The sequence below is a fragment of the Heptranchias perlo genome, chromosome 24, assembly GCF_035084215.1.
Source record: "Heptranchias perlo isolate sHepPer1 chromosome 24, sHepPer1.hap1, whole genome shotgun sequence".
Lineage (NCBI taxonomy): Eukaryota > Metazoa > Chordata > Chondrichthyes > Hexanchiformes > Hexanchidae > Heptranchias > Heptranchias perlo.
In genome coordinates, this window is record NC_090348.1 from 1,334,879 (window position 1) to 1,353,670 (window position 18,792).

Sequence of the window (18,792 nt, forward strand, 5' to 3'; positions counted from 1 at the left end):
CATTATTATTGGGAGTGTGTGAATGCGTAGCCTCATTCTTTGACTCAGGCTGGTTTTGGCAGTATGCTATATACTGCTATCTACTACTAGGGAGTGGTTGGATGAGTCTTAACTCAAATATTTGTGTGCTTTACAATAACTTAACCTATTTTTGGAGAGAAAGGCCATGCATTACATTCGTACCTTTTCAGTAATTAGATTGCAATGTGACTGAGTCATGAAAGATGTGAGATATTGAATTATAGGTTAATCAGGCTGAAAATTCTTACTCATTACAAACAGATATAAATCAACAAGACAGTAGTAACCATGGTGTACCTACTTGTGCACCATATACCCTCTGCATGGCCTGCAGCAGCTGGTTTGTATATTCGGTTAGGGTGCCCGCATCTTCCTCAAACACACTCAGCAGGGAACGTGTCTAAAACAAGAAATACAATACACTAAGTTCATGCAAATACGCAAAAGATAGATTTTATAGATTTGGTAGAACATTTGAAATGATCAAAACTATCTTTCACAAATGCGCTCACTTTGCGAGGAGCATTAGTTCAATATTAACATCCAATATATGTCCAACAGTTTTGATACTTTACTGCCATACGAGGTCCCGCACGACAGACAGTGCCCTGTCACAGTACGAGGTCCCGCACGACAGACGGTGCCCTGTCACAGTACGAGGTCCCGCACGACAGACGGTGCCCTGTCACAGTACGAGGTCCCGCACGACAGACAGTGCCCTGTCACAGTACGAGGTCCCGCACGACAGACGGTGCCCCGTCACAGTACGAGGTCGTGCACGACAGACAGTGCCCTGTCACAGTACGAGGTCGTGCACGACAGACAGTGCCGTCACAGTACGAGGTCGTGCACGACAGACGGTGCCCCGTCACAGTACGAGGTCGTGCACGACAGACAGTGCCGTCACAGTACGAGGTCGTGCACGACAGACGGTGCCCCGTCACAGTACGAGGTCCCGCACGACAGACTGTGCCCCGTCACAGTACGAGGTCCCGCACGACAGACTGTGCCCCGTCACAGTACGAGGTCGTGCACTACAGACGGTGCCCCGTCACAGTACGAGGTCGTGCACTACAGACGGTGCCCCGTCACAGTACGAGGTCGTGCACTACAGACGGTGCCCCGTCACAGTACGAGGTCCCGCACGACAAACTGTGCCCCGTCACAGTACGAGGTCGTGCACTACAGACGGTGCCCCGTCACAGTACGAGGTCGTGCACTACAGACGGTGCCCCGTCACAGTACGAGGTCGTGCACTACAGACGGTGCCCCGTCACAGTACGAGGTCGTGCACTACAGACGGTGCCCCGTCACAGTACGAGGTCGTGCACTACAGACGGTGCCCCGTCACAGTACGAGGTCGTGCACTACAGACGGTGCCCCGTCACAGTACGAGGTCGTGCACTACAGACGGTGCCCCGTCACAGTACGAGGTCGTGCACTACAGACGGTGCCCCGTCACAGTACGAGGTCCCGCACGACAGACGGTGCCCCGTCACAGTACGAGGTCCCGCACGACAGACTGTGCCCCGTCACAGTACGAGGTCGTGCACTACAGACGGTGCCCCGTCACAGTACGAGGTCGTGAACTACAGACGGTGCCCCGTCACAGTACGAGGTCGTGAACTACAGACGGTGCCCCGTCACAGTACGAGGTCGTGCACTACAGACGGTGCCCCGTCACAGTACGAGGTCGTGCACTACAGACGGTGCCCCGTCACAGTACGAGGTCGTGCACTACAGACGGTGCCCCGTCACAGTACGAGGTCGTGCACTACAGACGGTGCCCCGTCACAGTACGAGGTCGTGCACTACAGACAGTGCCCCGTCACAGTACGAGGTCGTGCACTACAGACCGTGCCCTGTCACAGTACAAGAGTGAAAATAATATGTTAGTATCCAGTTCTCCAACACATTCAGTATACAAGGGAAGAATACACTTCCCTTAAAGCAGTGCCCAGTGTAAGTATTTCTGCACTTGGTGTTGTAAACACAGGAGTTTGAAAATGATGAATTCGGCAGGTTTATACTCAAGGTGAAACAAAGTATCTTGTAATTTATACTCTAAATATAGCCCACTATGCAGAAAAATAAACATAGTTTTAGCAGCTAATAGAGGGCACAATAAAGGGGAGAAGAATTGGAAAAGGTAGATTGACCAAATGTTAGAAATAACCAAGATGATCCGTTTTAGAATCAGATCTTCCCCTTGCTGCACAATACAAGAATGTCACTAAGTGTCACCTTTAGTTCTTTTATCACTGAAAACGTAAACACGAGATCACCAAGTGGCCCCAAACAGGGTCAGTAATAAGTGACTCCAGAGGTTTGATGAACAGCTCAGCCGAGGGTCTGTTAAGGGAGATTTGTCATCTTATAGTTTAAACCACAGATTTTCAAACCAGGATCCATGAACCCCACAAAGTGGGGTGGGGGCTGCAAGATCATCCGCCTTCTTCCCAAAGCTACAAGCAAAATTCCAGAATATACCAGAACCAGAGAGAAATGTTGCCAATTATAAAAGCTATCCTTACACTCAGCATCTGTTAAAATAAGCAGAGTTACTGCCTGCTTTTAGCAGCAAGGTTTTGTGGGAACCTCGGTCCCTGCTCTACCTGCCATGTAGGACATCATGGGGGGGGTGGAGGGAATCGGGCAATTCAGGATGACTGGGTCCCCGGCACAAAGTCACCTATTGCAACAAACCCAAAGATGTTAGCAAGAGATGGCCAAAAGTGCTGGGCCACGTGGAGTGGTGTTTACTGAAAAAAACACCTCTTACTTTCGTGGTTTGTAAAGCTCAGATACTCCTGGGATAAAAGTACTAAGTACATTGGGACAGCCCCATCAATAACTCCAGAAATTCAAGACATTTTATTGATGGAATTGTTTAAACTCTTCACTGTTGAAATTATTATTCTTTGATGAAACTGTTGAAAGGTACTTAAGACATTTTGAGATGCATATTTTTTCCCCGATTGTGTTAAAGTATGTTTTTAACATTAATTGTAGCATCCACTAGTGCATATCAAGGGAACATAATTATACGTTAAAGTTAAATACCATGTAAAATAATAGGTTGCCTCCAATTCCATGCGCTCTCTTGTTAAGGTTCCACATTACAAAAATGACTTATTGAATGCCTTCTGGAAGTCCATATAAATAACATCCATAGACATTCCCTTATCACCACTGGCCTAAACACGTCATGTCTAATGAACTTAGTTGAATTTTTTGAGGAGGTCACTAATGTGATAGATAAGGGAGTGTCTATGGATGTTATTTATATGGACTTCCAGAGGCATTCGATAAGGTTCCACATTACAAAAATGACTTAACAAGAGAGCGCATGGAATTAGAGGCAACCTATTGGCTTGGATAGGGAATTGGTTAGGAGGTAGGAGACAGAGAGTGGGGATAAAGGGTATGTACTCCAATTGGCAGGATGTGACGAGTGGTGTCCCCCAGGGATCTGTACTGGGGTCTCAGCTTCTCACTATATTTATAAATGACTTGGATGAAGGAATAGAGAGCCGTATATCTAAGTTTGCTGATGACACTGAGTTAGGTAACACAGTAAATAGTGTAGATGGGAGCAGAAATTGGAAAGGGCCACCGATCAATTAAATGAGTGGGCAAAACTGTGGCAGATGGAGTTCAATGTGGGGAAGTGAGAGGTCATCCACTTTCGACCTAAGAAAGAGAAATCAGAGTATTTTCTAAATGGTGAGAAGCTCGGAACTGTGGGGGAGCAGAGAGATTTAGGGGTCCAAGTACAGAAATCACTAAAAGCTCGTGGACAGATAGTAAAAATAATTTAAAAGGCTAATGGAATGTTACAGTTGTACAGAGCTGTGGTTAGACCCCATCTGGGAACTTCATTCAGTCTGGGCACCGCACCTCAGGAAGAATGGAGGGGGTGCAGTGCAGATTCACCAGAATGATACCGGGCCTAAAAGGGTTAAATTATGAGGACAGGTTGCATAGACTAGGCTTGTATTCCCTTGAATATAGACGATTATGAGGAGATATAATTGAGGTGTTTAAGATGATTTCATAGGGTAGATAGAGAGAAACTATCTCCTCTGGTAGGAGAGTCCAGAACAAGGGGGCAAACAAAGCAAGGGAATATACAATAAATGGGAGGATACTGAGAGGTGTAGAGGAAGTGAGGGACCTTGGAGTGCATGTCCACAGATCCCTGAAGGTAGCAGGACAGGTAGATGAGGTGGTTAAGAAGGCATATGGAATACTTTCCTTTATTAGCTGAGGCAGAGAATATAAGAGCAGGGAGCTTATGCTAGAACTGTATAAAACACTAGTTAGGCCACTGCATACAGTTCTGGTCACATTACAGGAAAGACATGATTGCACGAGAGTGGGTCCAGAGGAGATTTACGAGGATGTTGCCAGGAACGGAGAAATTTAGCTGTGAGGAAAGATTGGATAGGCTGCGGTTGTTTTCTTTGAATCAGAGGTGGCTGAAGGAAGATTTGATTGAGGTATATAAAATTATGAGGGGCCTAGAGTGGATAGGAAGGACCTATTTCCCTTAGCGGAGGGGTCAATAACCAGGGGGCATAGATTTGAAGTAATTATAGGAACAGGAGTAGGCCATTCAGCCCCTCGTGCCTGCTCCGCCATTTGATAAGATCATGGCTGATCTGTGATCTAACTCCATATACCTGCCTTTGGCCCATATCCCTTAAGACCTTTGGTAGAAGGATTAGAGGGGAGCTGAAGAGAAATGTTTCCACCCAGAGGGTGGTGGGGGTCTTGAACTCACTCCCTGAAAGGGTGGTAGAGGCAGAAACCCTCAACTCATTTAAAAAGTACTTGAATTATACACTTGAAGTGCCGTAACCCACAGGGCTATGGACCAAGAGCTAGAAAATGGAATTAGGCTGGATAGCTCTTTTTTTGGCCAGCAGACATGATGGAGTGAATGGCCTCCTTCTGTGCCATAGGATTTCTATGATTCTATAACCTTAAAATTGGAGGTAGGCCATTGAAGGGTGATGTCAGAATGCACTTCTTCACACAAAGGGTAGCAGAAATCTGGAACTCTTCCCCCAAAAAGCTGTTGAGGCTGAGAGTCAATTGAAAATGTCAAAACTGTGATTGATAGATTTTTGCTAGGGAAGCGTATTGAGGGTAACGAACTGAGGCGGGTAGATAGAGTTAAGATACAGATCAGCCATGATCTAATTGAATGGTGGAACAGGCTCGAGGGGTTAAATGGCCTCCTCCTGTTCCGATGTTCATCTGAAGGATATACCTACCAGACAGGGTCTGCATCAGGTGGTGAGGGAGCTAACACAAGGCAGTAACCTACGTGGCCTCATCTTCCCCAACCTCCTTGTTGCAGACATAGCTGCCCATGAATCACAGTCTGTGTACATCATCTCCAGCCTCCATCGTGTAGTGTGGCACTACCACCATACCAAGATCTACTACATAGAGTTACTTGCATGCCAAACACAAATAGCAGCAGGCGATACACAACCAATGGATCAGAACAAAGCTCTGTAGCCCTACAACATCCAGTTGAGAATGGACAATCAGACAACTAACAGGAGCAGGCTCCTGGTGGAGCTCAGCACATGAATGCAAGAGACAGAGCTGAGGTGTCAAGCACCATCAGCCAAAAGTATCAAGTGAACGACCCCACTCAGCCTCGTCCCGACGTCTCCACCATCGTAAATGCTAGTGTCCAAACAATTCTGTTTATCCATGTGATATTAAACAGCAGCTAAGTGCATGTGCTATTGGCCATGACAACATCCTGGCTGTCACGTTGAAGACCAACACACCAGAGCTAACCACTCGCCTAACCAAACTGTTCCAGTACAGCTACGATACTAGCATCTACCTGCCAATGTGGAAGATTGCCCAGGTATGTCCTAACCACAAAAACCAGGATAAATCTAACCTGGCCAATTACCACCCCATCAGCCTCCTGCCAACCATCAGTAAAAAGATGGAAGGAGTCACCAATAGCATCTACGCATTAATAACCTGCTCACCATCCTTTAATTCGGGTTCTAACAAAACCATTCAGCTCCAAACATGGACTTAAGAGCTGAATGCGAAAAGAGAAGGCAGGATAGTTGCCCTCAATCTCAAGGCAGCATTCAACCATGTATGCCACTGAGGAGCCTCAGCAAGACGGAGCTAAACATGGGTCAAGAAAGTTACCCTGCGATGGCTGTTGTCATGCCTGATGCACAAGATGGCTGTGGTTGCCACAAGAGTTCCTCAAGACACTGTCATTGGCCCAGTCATCTTTAGCTGCCTCGTTAATGACCATTCCTCCATCATGAGTTCAGCAGTGGGGCTGTTCACTGATGATTCCAGCATTCAGCTCCATTCACAACTTCTCTAATAATGAAACAGTCCATGCTCAGGAGTTCTATTTTACCACAGATTTATATTAAAACGTTATTCATTAAATTTAGCTCTCAAAGGGTTAAATTCTCTGAACAGGAGTGATGGAGGGTGTGCATTAAAGGTAGACAAACCAGTTTGTGGAATGATACCTCTTAGATACATTTGGTTTAGACAATAAGATTCATTAACCCAACCCAGACAGGAGTTTGGATGATTATACTGGTAGGACTTCTTTCCCATGAGCTCAGCAGAGAGTGCTTCCTACTTTGGGGTGGAAGGGCCAAAGGGAGCAAGTAGTCAGTATAATTGACAGCCCAACTGTCCAGTCACTGGACACATGGAGCTAAGAACGCCAGAGGTCAAGTCCTTGGCTTCTTATCCAGCTATGGAAAAAAGGACAGAAGCTCACAGTCTATAGTCAGTTCACTAAGATCTGGAGAGAGAAGGTTCTCTCATGTTAAGCTTAGAACCGCATCACACAGACTGCAGCGGTTCAAAGAGAAGGCACACCACCTTATGTTTCTCGGGACAACTAGCAATGAGCAATAAATGCAGTCTTGCCATCGTTGCCCACATCCTGAAAACAAATATAGTCCCTCAACTGGCCTTTACCTTGTCCCTCATGCACTTATTTAGCCTTCCCTTAAATGCATCTATGCTATTTGCCTCAACTAATCCTTGTGGTGGTGAGTTCCACATTCTTACCACTCTTTGATAAAGAGCTTTCTCCTGAATTCCCTATCGGATTTATTAATTACTATCTTCAGTTTAATCAGCTAAACCACCTAATTTACCAGCACAGAGCACTGATAAGCTTCTTGTTGCTGTCCAGCTGTGACCAATCTGTGTATGAGATTGGTCAGCCTGATGCTGCCATACCCAATGTCCACATATCGACACTCCCAGCTCAAGGCACGAGCAGCAATCTAGAAAGGCAACCATGGCCAATTTTCCTCTCTCCACCCTGGACACTTGGATAAATTATAGAGCCGTTACCAGCACTTAACTAACTCAGCATCAGAGATCAACTAACTCAGCACAGACCAGGGGTTGAATCTGGGAGCTCCCTAGTCAGTATAGCTCTGCTGCGCACAGATGAACAAAGCAACCATTCCAGTTTATTAAGAATAGAGCACCATACACATTATGATAAAAAATTAACATCTCTTATAAATACAGTGTCTTTAGACAACCTTGGACTACGTAAGATAATAGTTACTATATAAAAACGTGCTGAGAAACATTCATTAAATGGTCATTTTAAATCATGATTTCAAGATGTTTTTAGAACACATTTTGTTATAGTGAATCAGAAACTTAATTGATACATTTTTTAAATTCTTGTATTTATATTGAGAAAAAGAATTGTACACTTGCTGGGTGAAATGTGTGGAGGAGGTGCCCCTGTTCCTGCCTCAGTGTCCTTTTGGCTCACAGCTCCAAGCAGATTAAGTACATATTGGAGCATTTTATTTCATAGGAACAAGTGTCCTCTCCGGCACTGGTGCACTGAGGCATCAGCTTTGTCATTCTTTTCCTACACCAGCACTCAACGCGAAGGAGGGTATCTGTTTCTATATCTGCTACCAATGCACAGCCTCACTCAGCAGGAGCACAGCTCACTGAATCGGGATGCAAAGGTCAGCCTGCCCTATTTTTGGTCCTCCGGATTTTCCAGCAATTACAACTAATCACAAGAAAACTGCGAGTGCCACAAATCGGACACACTGATCTCCATGTCCAAATCTCTGATCTTCACTTCACTGCTAAATTCACCCTATATTACAAACCATTTATATGAGAATATTAAATGAATTATACCCTCCTGCAAGTGGTGGTATTGCAGCCATTCCACAGGGGGAGGGCGGGTATAATGACAGCGTGACAACTTTACATAGGCAGTGTCCATTCCAAGTGCGGACACAGCAATTTATAATGGAAATATTAAAAAAGACAGGGTAGACAATTTCAAAATGGCGAGTGAATTATGTCTGCATGCCCTCGTCCAATGATCTCAGCTGAAGACTACACTTGGGCTTTGACTCCATGTGTTCATCACCAGAGACCGACCAGTGTTCTACATCCGCAGTCCGTTCTGAGCCAGCTTCTCTGGTGTGGTCAAAACTCAGGTTATGTTTCCTTTCAATTACATGCCAGTTAATGAGACAAAGCTCAATAACTAAATGCACATTCAATCTTATGTCATTCTGATACATAAATATATGAATCAACAATGTAGAAGAGTCTTGGGGGCAGTTCTCTTCCACTGAGAATTATTTGGAGATCTACAAATCATGCATTTAAGGTAACAGTAACACTTTGTGATGACAACAAAGTCTAAATTTGAAACTAATTGTAGATAGTTAGGTGAGTTATTTCATTTATGATAGTATCTCTCCAATGAGCAAAGGTAAAATAAACCTTCACATAGTACTGTCTTTGATTATTTCAATGTAGAACAGTTCATACACGGTTTGTAACAGGTTTTGCTTATCTGACTGGCAACGAAACATTCAAACAGCAACTAGTTACACGTGAAACTCAAACATATTTCTGAAGAACGAGGAGCTGCTGTATGATTCAATTTACATCAAATGACAACACGGAAAGAGGCCTTCAGCCTAACCAGTCCACGTTGCTATTTATCCTCCACATGAACAGTAGTCCTGTTCCCATATCCCTTTATTCACAGTTCCTTCACTCACCTGTCTAATCTATTCCTGAATGTTGACATGGTCTCTGCTTCAATCACTAACTCCGGTCGTACTTTCCACATCCTCAGAACCCTGGCTGTAAAATAGTCTCTCCTGCTCCCTCTCCTAAAACTCTTACAGTCAAGCTTCTATCTAAGCCCCCTCAATCGTTGGAAACAACTGTTTTTATCGACTCTTCATAATTACAAACACCCCAATCAAATCACCTCTTAATCTCCGCTTTTCTGATGAAACAGCCCCAATTTTCAAGTCACTCTTTGTATTTGTATTTCCTCATATCAGGCAGCTTCCTGGTGAATCTGTGTTGTACCCTCTCTATTGTCTCAACATCCTTCCTATAGTGTGGGGCCCAAAACTACACACACTGCTCTCACTGTACACACTGCTCCCACTGTAAGGTTTATAGATTCACCTCTACATCCCCACTTTTACTTTCGAAACCTCTTGTCATAAAACCCACGTTTCCATTTGCTTTGTATGACCTTCTCCACTTGAGGAGCTGCTTTTCAGGTCTTGTGAAACTGAACCCCCAAATCTCTCTGCTCTTCCACATCACCCAGCCTTCACCATTTATTTATTCGTTCTTGCCTGTGGGCGTCGCTGGTAAGACCAGCATTTATCGCCCATCCCTCGTTGTCCTGATGACTTGAGTGACTTGCTCGGCCACTTCAGAGGGCAGTTAAAAGTCAATCGCGTTGGTGTGGGACTGGAGTCACATATAGGCCGGACTGGATAGGGACGGCAGGTTTCCTCCCCTAAAGGACATCGGTGAACCAATGGGTTTTTTGATAATCCAACAGCTTTGTGGTCACTTTTACTGATACCAGGTTTGTTTCTTCAATCCGTGATTATTTTTAAACTGAATCCCAATTCTCAAACTGGCATATTGGGATTTGAACTTGTTCTCTGGATTATTAGTCCAGGCCTCTGGGTTACTAATCCAGTAACATAACCAATACACAACTTGCTGGCAAGGAGCTAGTCAAAAAGGGTGTTTCTCTCCCCCCACCCCTCCCTGTTAGATCATTCTTGTAACCTCAGTTATAGGTAGTGCGGTTCCATTAAAAATTTTGGGGAAGGAGAGATTTTGGAGCAGCCCGCAGAGAGACCGACTCTCCCCGACCCCCCGCAGAGAGACCGACTCTCCCCGACCCCCCGCAGAGAGACCGACTCTCCCCACCCCCCCGCAGAGAGACCGACTCTCCCCACCCCCCCGCAGAGAGACCGACTCTCCCCGACCCCCGCAGAGAGACCCGACTCTCCCCGACCCCCCGCAGAGAGACCCGACTCTCCCCGCAGAGAGACCCGACTCTCCCCGCAGAGAGACCCGACTCTCCCCGCAGAGAGACCCGACTCTCCCCGCAGAGAGACCCGACTCTCCCCGCAGAGAGACCCGACTCTCCCCGCAGAGAGACCCGACTCTCCCCGCAGAGAGACCCGACTCTCCCCGCAGAGAGACCCGACTCTCCCCGCAGAGAGACCCGACTCTCCCCGCAGAGAGACCCGACTCTCCCCGCAGAGAGACCCGACTCTCCCCGCAGAGAGACCCGACTCTCCCCGCAGAGAGACCCGACTCTCCCCGCAGAGAGACCCGACTCTCCCCGCAGAGAGACCCGACTCTCCCCGCAGAGAGACCCGACTCTCCCCGCAGAGAGACCCGACTCTCCCCGCAGAGAGACCCGACTCTCCCCGCAGAGAGACCCGACTCTCCCCGCAGAGAGACCCGACTCTCCCCGCAGAGAGACCCGACTCTCCCCGCAGAGAGACCCGACTCTCCCCGCAGAGAGACCCGACTCTCCCCGCAGAGAGACCCGACTCTCCCCGCAGAGAGACCCGACTCTCCCCGCAGAGAGACCCGACTCTCCCCGCAGAGAGACCCGACTCTCCCCGCAGAGAGACCCGACTCTCCCCGCAGAGAGACCCGACTCTCCCCGCAGAGAGACCCGACTCTCCCCGCAGAGAGACCCGACTCTCCCCGCAGAGAGACCCGACTCTCCCCGCAGAGAGACCCGACTCTCCCCGCAGAGAGACCCGACTCTCCCCGCAGAGAGACCCGACTCTCCCCGCAGAGAGACCCGACTCTCCCCGCAGAGAGACCCGACTCTCCCCGCAGAGAGACCCGACTCTCCCCGCAGAGAGACCCGACTCTCCCCGCAGAGAGACCCGACTCTCCCCGCAGAGAGACCCGACTCTCCCCGCAGAGAGACCCGACTCTCCCCGCAGAGAGACCCGACTCTCCCCGCAGAGAGACCCGACTCTCCCCGCAGAGAGACCCGACTCTCCCCGCAGAGAGACCCGACTCTCCCCGCAGAGAGACCCGACTCTCCCCGCAGAGAGACCCGACTCTCCCCGCAGAGAGACCCGACTCTCCCCGCAGAGAGACCCGACTCTCCCCGCAGAGAGACCCGACTCTCCCCGCAGAGAGACCCGACTCTCCCCGCAGAGAGACCCGACTCTCCCCGCAGAGAGACCCGACTCTCCCCGCAGAGAGACCCGACTCTCCCCGCAGAGAGACCCGACTCTCCCCGCAGAGAGACCCGACTCTCCCCGCAGAGAGACCCGACTCTCCCCGCAGAGAGACCCGACTCTCCCCGCAGAGAGACCCGACTCTCCCCGCAGAGAGACCCGACTCTCCCCGCAGAGAGACCCGACTCTCCCCGCAGAGAGACCCGACTCTCCCCGCAGAGAGACCCGACTCTCCCCGCAGAGAGACCCGACTCTCCCCGCAGAGAGACCCGACTCTCCCCGCAGAGAGACCCGACTCTCCCCGCAGAGAGACCCGACTCTCCCCGCAGAGAGACCCGACTCTCCCCGCAGAGAGACCCGACTCTCCCCGCAGAGAGACCCGACTCTCCCCGCAGAGAGACCCGACTCTCCCCGCAGAGAGACCCGACTCTCCCCGCAGAGAGACCCGACTCTCCCCGCAGAGAGACCCGACTCTCCCCGCAGAGAGACCCGACTCTCCCCGCAGAGAGACCCGACTCTCCCCGCAGAGAGACCCGACTCTCCCCGCAGAGAGACCCGACTCTCCCCGCAGAGAGACCCGACTCTCCCCGCAGAGAGACCCGACTCTCCCCGCAGAGAGACCCGACTCTCCCCGCAGAGAGACCCGACTCTCCCCGCAGAGAGACCCGACTCTCCCCGCAGAGAGACCCGACTCTCCCCGCAGAGAGACCCGACTCTCCCCGCAGAGAGACCCGACTCTCCCCGCAGAGAGACCCGACTCTCCCCGCAGAGAGACCCGACTCTCCCCGCAGAGAGACCCTACTCTCCCCGCAGAGAGACCCTACTCTCCCCGCAGAGAGACCCTACTCTCCCCGCAGAGAGACCCTACTCTCCCCGCAGAGAGACCCTACTCTCCCCGCAGAGAGACCCTACTCTCCCCGCAGAGAGACCCTACTCTCCCCGCAGAGAGACCCTACTCTCCCCGCAGAGAGACCCTACTCTCCCCGCAGAGAGACCCTACTCTCCCCGCAGAGAGACCCTACTCTCCCCGCAGAGAGACCCTACTCTCCCCGCAGAGAGACCCTACTCTCCCCGCAGAGAGACCCTACTCTCCCCGCAGAGAGACCCTACTCTCCCCGCAGAGAGACCCTACTCTCCCCGCAGAGAGACCCTACTCTCCCCGCAGAGAGACCCTACTCTCTCCGCCCCCCCCGCAGAGAGACCCGACTCTCCCCGCCCCCCGCAGCGAGAGCCCCGACTGACCACGCCCCCGCACCCCCACCCAGAGACCCCCTATTCTTCTCCCCTCAGAAAGATTCTACCCATCCCCCCGGCCGACACAGGAGGGGCCCCGCCCTCCCCCCCCCAGCCGACACGGGAGGGGCCCTCCCCCCCCAGCCGACACGGGAGGGGCCCCGCCCCCCCAGCCGACACGGGAGGGGCCCCGCCCCCCCCAGCCGACACGGGAGGGGCCCCGCCCTCCCCCCCCAGCCGACACGGGAGGGGCCCCGCCCTCCCCCCCCCAGCCGACACGGGAGGGGCCCCGCCCTCCCCCCCCCAGCCGACACGGGAGGGGCCCCGCCCTCCGCCCCCCCAGCCGACACGGGAGGGGCCCCGCCCTCCCCCCCCAGCCGACACGGGAGGGCCCCCGCCCTTCCCCCCCCAGCCGACACGGGAGGGGCCCCGCCCCCCCCAGCCGACACGGGAGGGGCCCCGCCCTCCCCCCCCCAGCCGACACGGGAGGGGCCCCGCCCTCCCCCCCCCCAGCCGACACGGGAGGGGCCCCGCCCTCCCCCCCCAGCCGACACGGGAGGGGCCCCGCCCCCCCAGCCGACACGGGAGGGGCCCCGCCCCCCCAGCCGACACGGGAGGGGCCCCGCCCCCCCAGCCGACACGGGAGGGGCCCCGCCCCCCCCAGCCGACACGGGAGGGGCCCCGCCCTCCCCCCCCCAGCCGACACGGGAGGGGCCCCGCCCTCCCCCCCCCAGCCGACACGGGAGGGGCCCCGCCCTCCCCCCCCCAGCCGACACGGGAGGGGCCCCGCCCTCCCCCCCCCAGCCGACACGGGAGGGGCCCCGCCCTCCCCCCCCCAGCCGACACGGGAGGGGCCCCGCCCTCCCCCCCCCAGCCGACACGGGAGGGGCCCCGCCCTCCCCCCCCCAGCCGACACGGGAGGGGCCCCGCCCTCCCCCCCCCAGCCGACACGGGAGGGGCCCCGCCCTCCCCCCCCCAGCCGACACGGGAGGGGCCCCGCCCTCCCCCCCCCAGCCGACACGGGAGGGGCCCCGCCCTCCCCCCCCCAGCCGACACGGGAGGGGCCCCGCCCTCCCCCCCCCAGCCGACACGGGAGGGGCCCCGCCCTCCCCCCCCCAGCCGACACGGGAGGGGCCCCGCCCTCCCCCCCCCAGCCGACACGGGAGGGGCCCCTCCCTCCCCCCCCCAGCCGACACGGGAGGGGCCCCGCCCTCCCCCCCCAGCCGACACGGGAGGGGCCCCGCCCTCCCCCCCCCAGCCGACACGGGAGGGGCCCCGCCCTCCCCCCCCCAGCCGACACGGGAGGGGCCCCGCCCTCCCCCCCCCAGCCGACACGGGAGGGGCCCCGCCCTCCCCCCCCAGCCGACACGGGAGGGGCCCCGCCCTCCCCCCCCCAGCCGACACGGGAGGGGCCCCTCCCTCCCCCCCCCAGCCGACACGGGAGGGGCCCCGCCCTCCCCCCCCCAGCCGACACGGGAGGGGCCCCGCCCTCCCCCCCCCAGCCGACACGGGAGGGGCCCCGCCCTCCCCCCCCCAGCCGACACGGGAGGGGCCCCGCCCTCCCCCCCAGCCGACACGGGAGGGGCCCCGCCCTCCCCCCCAGCCGACACGGGAGGGGCCCCGCCCTCCCCCCCAGCCGACACGGGAGGGGCCCCGCCCTCCCCCCCAGCCGACACGGGAGGGGCCCCGCCCTCCCCCCCAGCCGACACGGGAGGGGCCCCGCCCTCCCCCCCAGCCGACACGGGAGGGGCCCCGCCCTCCCCCCCAGCCGACACGGGAGGGGCCCCGCCCTCCCCCCCCAGCCGACACGGGAGGGGCCCCGCCCTCCCCCCCCCAGCCGACACGGGAGGGGCCCCGCCCTCCCCCCCCAGCCGACACGGGAGGGGCCCCGCCCTCCCCCCCCAGCCGACACGGGAGGGGCCCCGCCCTCCCCCCCCCAGCCGACACGGGAGGGGCCCCGCCCTCCCCCCCCCAGCCGACACGGGAGGGGCCCCGCCCTCCCCCCCCCAGCCGACACAGGAGGGGCCCCGCCCTTCCCCCCCCCCCCAGCCGACACGGGAGGGGCCCCGCCCTCCCCCCCAGCCCAGAGAGGCCTTACCCTTCAACCAACTGGAGAGACCAGAACTGTGCACAGTACTCCAAGTGTGGTCTAACGATGGTTCTATACAAGTTTAACATAACTTCTTTGCTTTTAGAAATGAACCCCAGTGCTTGATTTGCTTTTTTATGGCCTATTAACCTGCATCGCTACTTTTAGTGATTTGTGTATCTGTATTGAGATCCTTCTGTTGCTCTACCCCATTTAGACTCTTATCATCAAAGCAGTATGTGGCCTCCTTATTTGTCCTACCAAAATGCACCAACTCACACTTATCTATATTAAAATTAATTTGCCAATTACATGCCCATTCTGCAAGTTTATTAACGTCCTCTTGCATTTTGACGCATTTTTCCTTTGTATTAACTGCACCCCACAATTTGGTGTCGTCCCCAAATTTTGAAATTGTACTTCTGATTCCCAAATCCAAATAGTTAATGTCATTTGTGATCAACAGTTGTCCCAGCACCGATCCCTGTGGAACACCACTTCCCAACTTTTACCAGTCTGTGTAGCTACCCTTAACCCCCACTCTCTGTTTTCTGTTTTGTAGCCAACTTGCCATCCATTGTTACCTGCCCCGACCTCAGTCATGAGTCTACAATGCACTACCTTATCAAAGGCCTTTTGAAAATCCAAATATATTAGATCTACTGCATCACCCTTGTCTACTTTTTCTGTTACTTCTGTAAAGAATTCAATAAGGTTGGTCAAGTAAGACTTTCCCTTCTGAAAACTGACTATTCTTTATCATATTTTCATTCTCTCGATGTCTTTCTGTTACACCTTTGAACAAAGATTCCATTATCTTTCCTACCACCAACATTAGGCTAACTGGTCGATAATTCCCTGGACTTATTCTAGCTCCCTTTTTAAATATAGGAATAATATATGCTGTCCGCCAGTCCTCTGGCACTACTCCTTTCTCTAATGATTTTTTATATATATGTATCTCCTCCTGCAATCTCCTCCGTAACTTATTTTAATATTCGTGGATGCAATCCATCTGGACCAGGGGTCTTATCCTCCCTAAGTTTAATTAGTTTTTCAATTATCTCCCCCCTTTCTATCTTAAATGTTTTAATATCTTTTGCGATCTCCTCTTCTACTTTCCGGCCCACCTTGTTTGCCTCCATATTTACCAGGGAGACTAAGTAACTAATCAGTATTTCTGCCATTTCGCTGTCGTTACCTGTGAGTTTATCGTGTGTACCCCTTAATGGCCCTATCCTGGTTTTTCTTTTGTTATTTATGTGTCTGCAGAATACTTTACTATTTCTTTTTATATTCCTTAATAATTTAATCTCATAGTTCCTCCTTGCTCTCAATTGTTTTTCTGACTTCTTTCCTATCCTTTTTGTACTCCCTCTTATCATCCTCTCCCTTATTGTCTATGTAGAGTATTCCTTTTTCTTTAGTTTCAATTTTACCCTTATTTCTTTATTCATCCATGGTGTTTCATTATTGACTAGTTTGTTCTTGTTTTTTTAGAGAATATATTTCTCCTGAACTCTATTGATCACTTTTTAAAATATTTCCCACTGCTGTTCTATTTCTTTGTCAATTTCTTCTTCCAGTTTACCTCCCCTAGTTCCATTCTTATCCCCCCAAAAATCAGCTTTTTTTCCAAACTATTACTTTGGTCTTTGTCTTACTTATGACTTTCTCAATCATTATCTTAAACCTCATTATGTTATGATCGCTATTGCCTAGATGTTCCCCTACACTCACTTCTCTTATCTGCCCTGGTTCATTTCCCATTACTAGATCCAGCAGTGATTCCTCTTGTTGGGCTTCTCATACTGGGTAAGAAAGGAGTCCTGTACACACTGTAAAAACTCCATTCCCCTTTCCTTACCTCTTCTTGCCAGTTTATTTGGGGGTGGTTAAAATCTCCCATGATTATTATTCAGTGTTTTTTACTCATTTCATAGATTTGCCTATATATTTCATCCTCCACTTCCCGTCCACTATTAGGTGGTCTATAGAATACCCCTATTAACGTGATCGATCCCTTCTTATCCTTTGCCTCAATCCATAGGGATTCGGTTTCTACCTTAATGTTACTTATGTCCCTTTTTTCTAAATACATTATATCCTGCAATATTTAACTGCCAGCCCTATTCCTTATGTAACCATATTTCAGTTCTCCTGACTGCATCTGGCTCCTCGCTACGAGTTATTGCTTCCAGTTTCCCTGTTTTGTTTCGGATACTGTGCACACAGGCAATTTAATTTGTTTTTAGTAATTGTTCCCCTCACTTTGTACTTATGTTCTATAACTGTATTTGTTCCCTTGCAGTGTGTTACCCTCATTCCTTAACTTGGTCTGACCTTGACTCTCATTTCCTATTTCTTTTTTCTTCACACTTGTTCTCCTCCCCAAATCCCTCCACCCATCTTATTAGTTTCAAGTCCTATCCACAGCCCTATTTATCCTTTCCACTCAGACTCCGGTCCCATTCCGGTTCAGGTGGAGCCCGTCCCAGGGGTACAGCTCCTTCCTGTCCCAGTACTGGTGCCAGTGTCCCATGAAGTGGAACCCCTCCTCCCCACACCAGTCTTCCAGACCCTACGCTCCCTCTCTCTCCTCTCCCCCACCCCCCCCCCCCCACACAGACACAGACCCCACTCCCCACAGACCCGACTCTCCCTCCCCCCCCCAGAGACCCGACTCCCCCCCCCACAGACACAGAGAGACCCTACTCTCCCCGGGAGGCGAGCGTTGAGTTACGGGCCCCGCTCTCCCGGAGACCGCAAACAGGCCGGTGGCGACTCGCGGGGTTCCGTAAGCGAAAAAGTGCAGAGGATCAAAATTTGGTCCGGGCCGGGGCCGGGGGAGCGGACGCTCGGGCCGGGGCCGGGGGAGCGGACGCTCGGGCCGGGGCCGGGGGAGCGGACGCTCGGGCCGGGGCCGGGGGAGCGGACGCTCGGGCCGGGGCCGGGGGAGCGGACGCTCGGGCCGGGGCCGGGGGAGCGGACGCTCGGGCCGGGGCCGGGGGAGCGGACGCTCGGGCCGGGGCCGGGGGAGCGGGGGGCCAGGGCCGTGGCCGGGCCGGGGTAGCGGACGCTCGGGGCCGGGGGAGCGGAGGGCCGGGGCCGGGGGAGCGGGGGGCCAGGGCCGGGGGAGCGGACGCTCGGGCCAGGGCCGGGGGAGCGGGGGGCCAGGGGGCCAGGGCCGTGGCCGGGCCGGGGGAGCGGAGGGCCGGGGCCGGGGGGCCAGGGCCGTGGCCGGGCCGGGGGAGCGGGGGGCCGGGGGGCCAGGGCCGGGGGAGCGGACGCTCGGGCCCGGGGGGTGGGTCGGTACCTGCGGGCTATCCTGCAGCGCCTCCTCCAGCAGCAGTTTATCCACAGGCGGCATCTTCACTCCGGAGACTCCGTGTGTCCGGCCCGCGATACCGCAGCTCCCGCACAGCGTCCGAGGACCCGCCGTGCCCGTGCTCGCCGTGCCCCGTGCTCGTGCCCGCTCCGCCACCGTGCTCGTGCCCGTCTGAGGCGACGATAGACAAACGGGAGCGCGGACGCGTGCCTCCAAATTGCGGGAGCTCAGGAGCGGGGATACAATGGATGGAAGAGTGAGTGAGGATATGGGGATTGGACACACTGGGGGATATATATAATATTATATTTGTTCACGGGATGTGGGCGTCGCTGGCGAGGCCGGCATTTATTGCCCATCCCTAATTGCCCTTGAGAAGGTGGTGGTGAGCCGCCTTCTTGAACCGCTGCAGTCCGTGTGGTGACGGTTCTCCCACAGTGCTGTTAGGAAGGGAGTTCCAGGATTTTGACCCAGCGACGATGAAGGAATGGCGATATATTTCCAAGTTGGGATGGTGTGTGACTTGGAGGGGAACGTGCAGGTGGTGTTGT

General features: G+C 53.6%; 1 protein-coding gene across 1 annotated transcript in view; it reads right to left on the reverse strand.

Moving 5' to 3' along the window:
• Positions 1–18,362, reverse strand: part of LOC137341491 (DCC-interacting protein 13-beta-like) — an 84,472-nt gene extending 66,110 nt beyond the window's left edge. Inside the window, exons 1-2 of the mRNA XM_068004597.1 lie at positions 18,230–18,362; positions 323–421 (exon numbers count right to left, since the gene is read on the reverse strand). Coding sequence (XP_067860698.1) covers positions 323–421; positions 18,230–18,283 — 153 coding nt within the window. The 5' untranslated portion in view covers positions 18,284–18,362. The remainder of the gene's footprint in view (positions 1–322; positions 422–18,229) is intronic.
• Between the last annotated feature and the right edge of the window lie 430 nt (positions 18,363–18,792).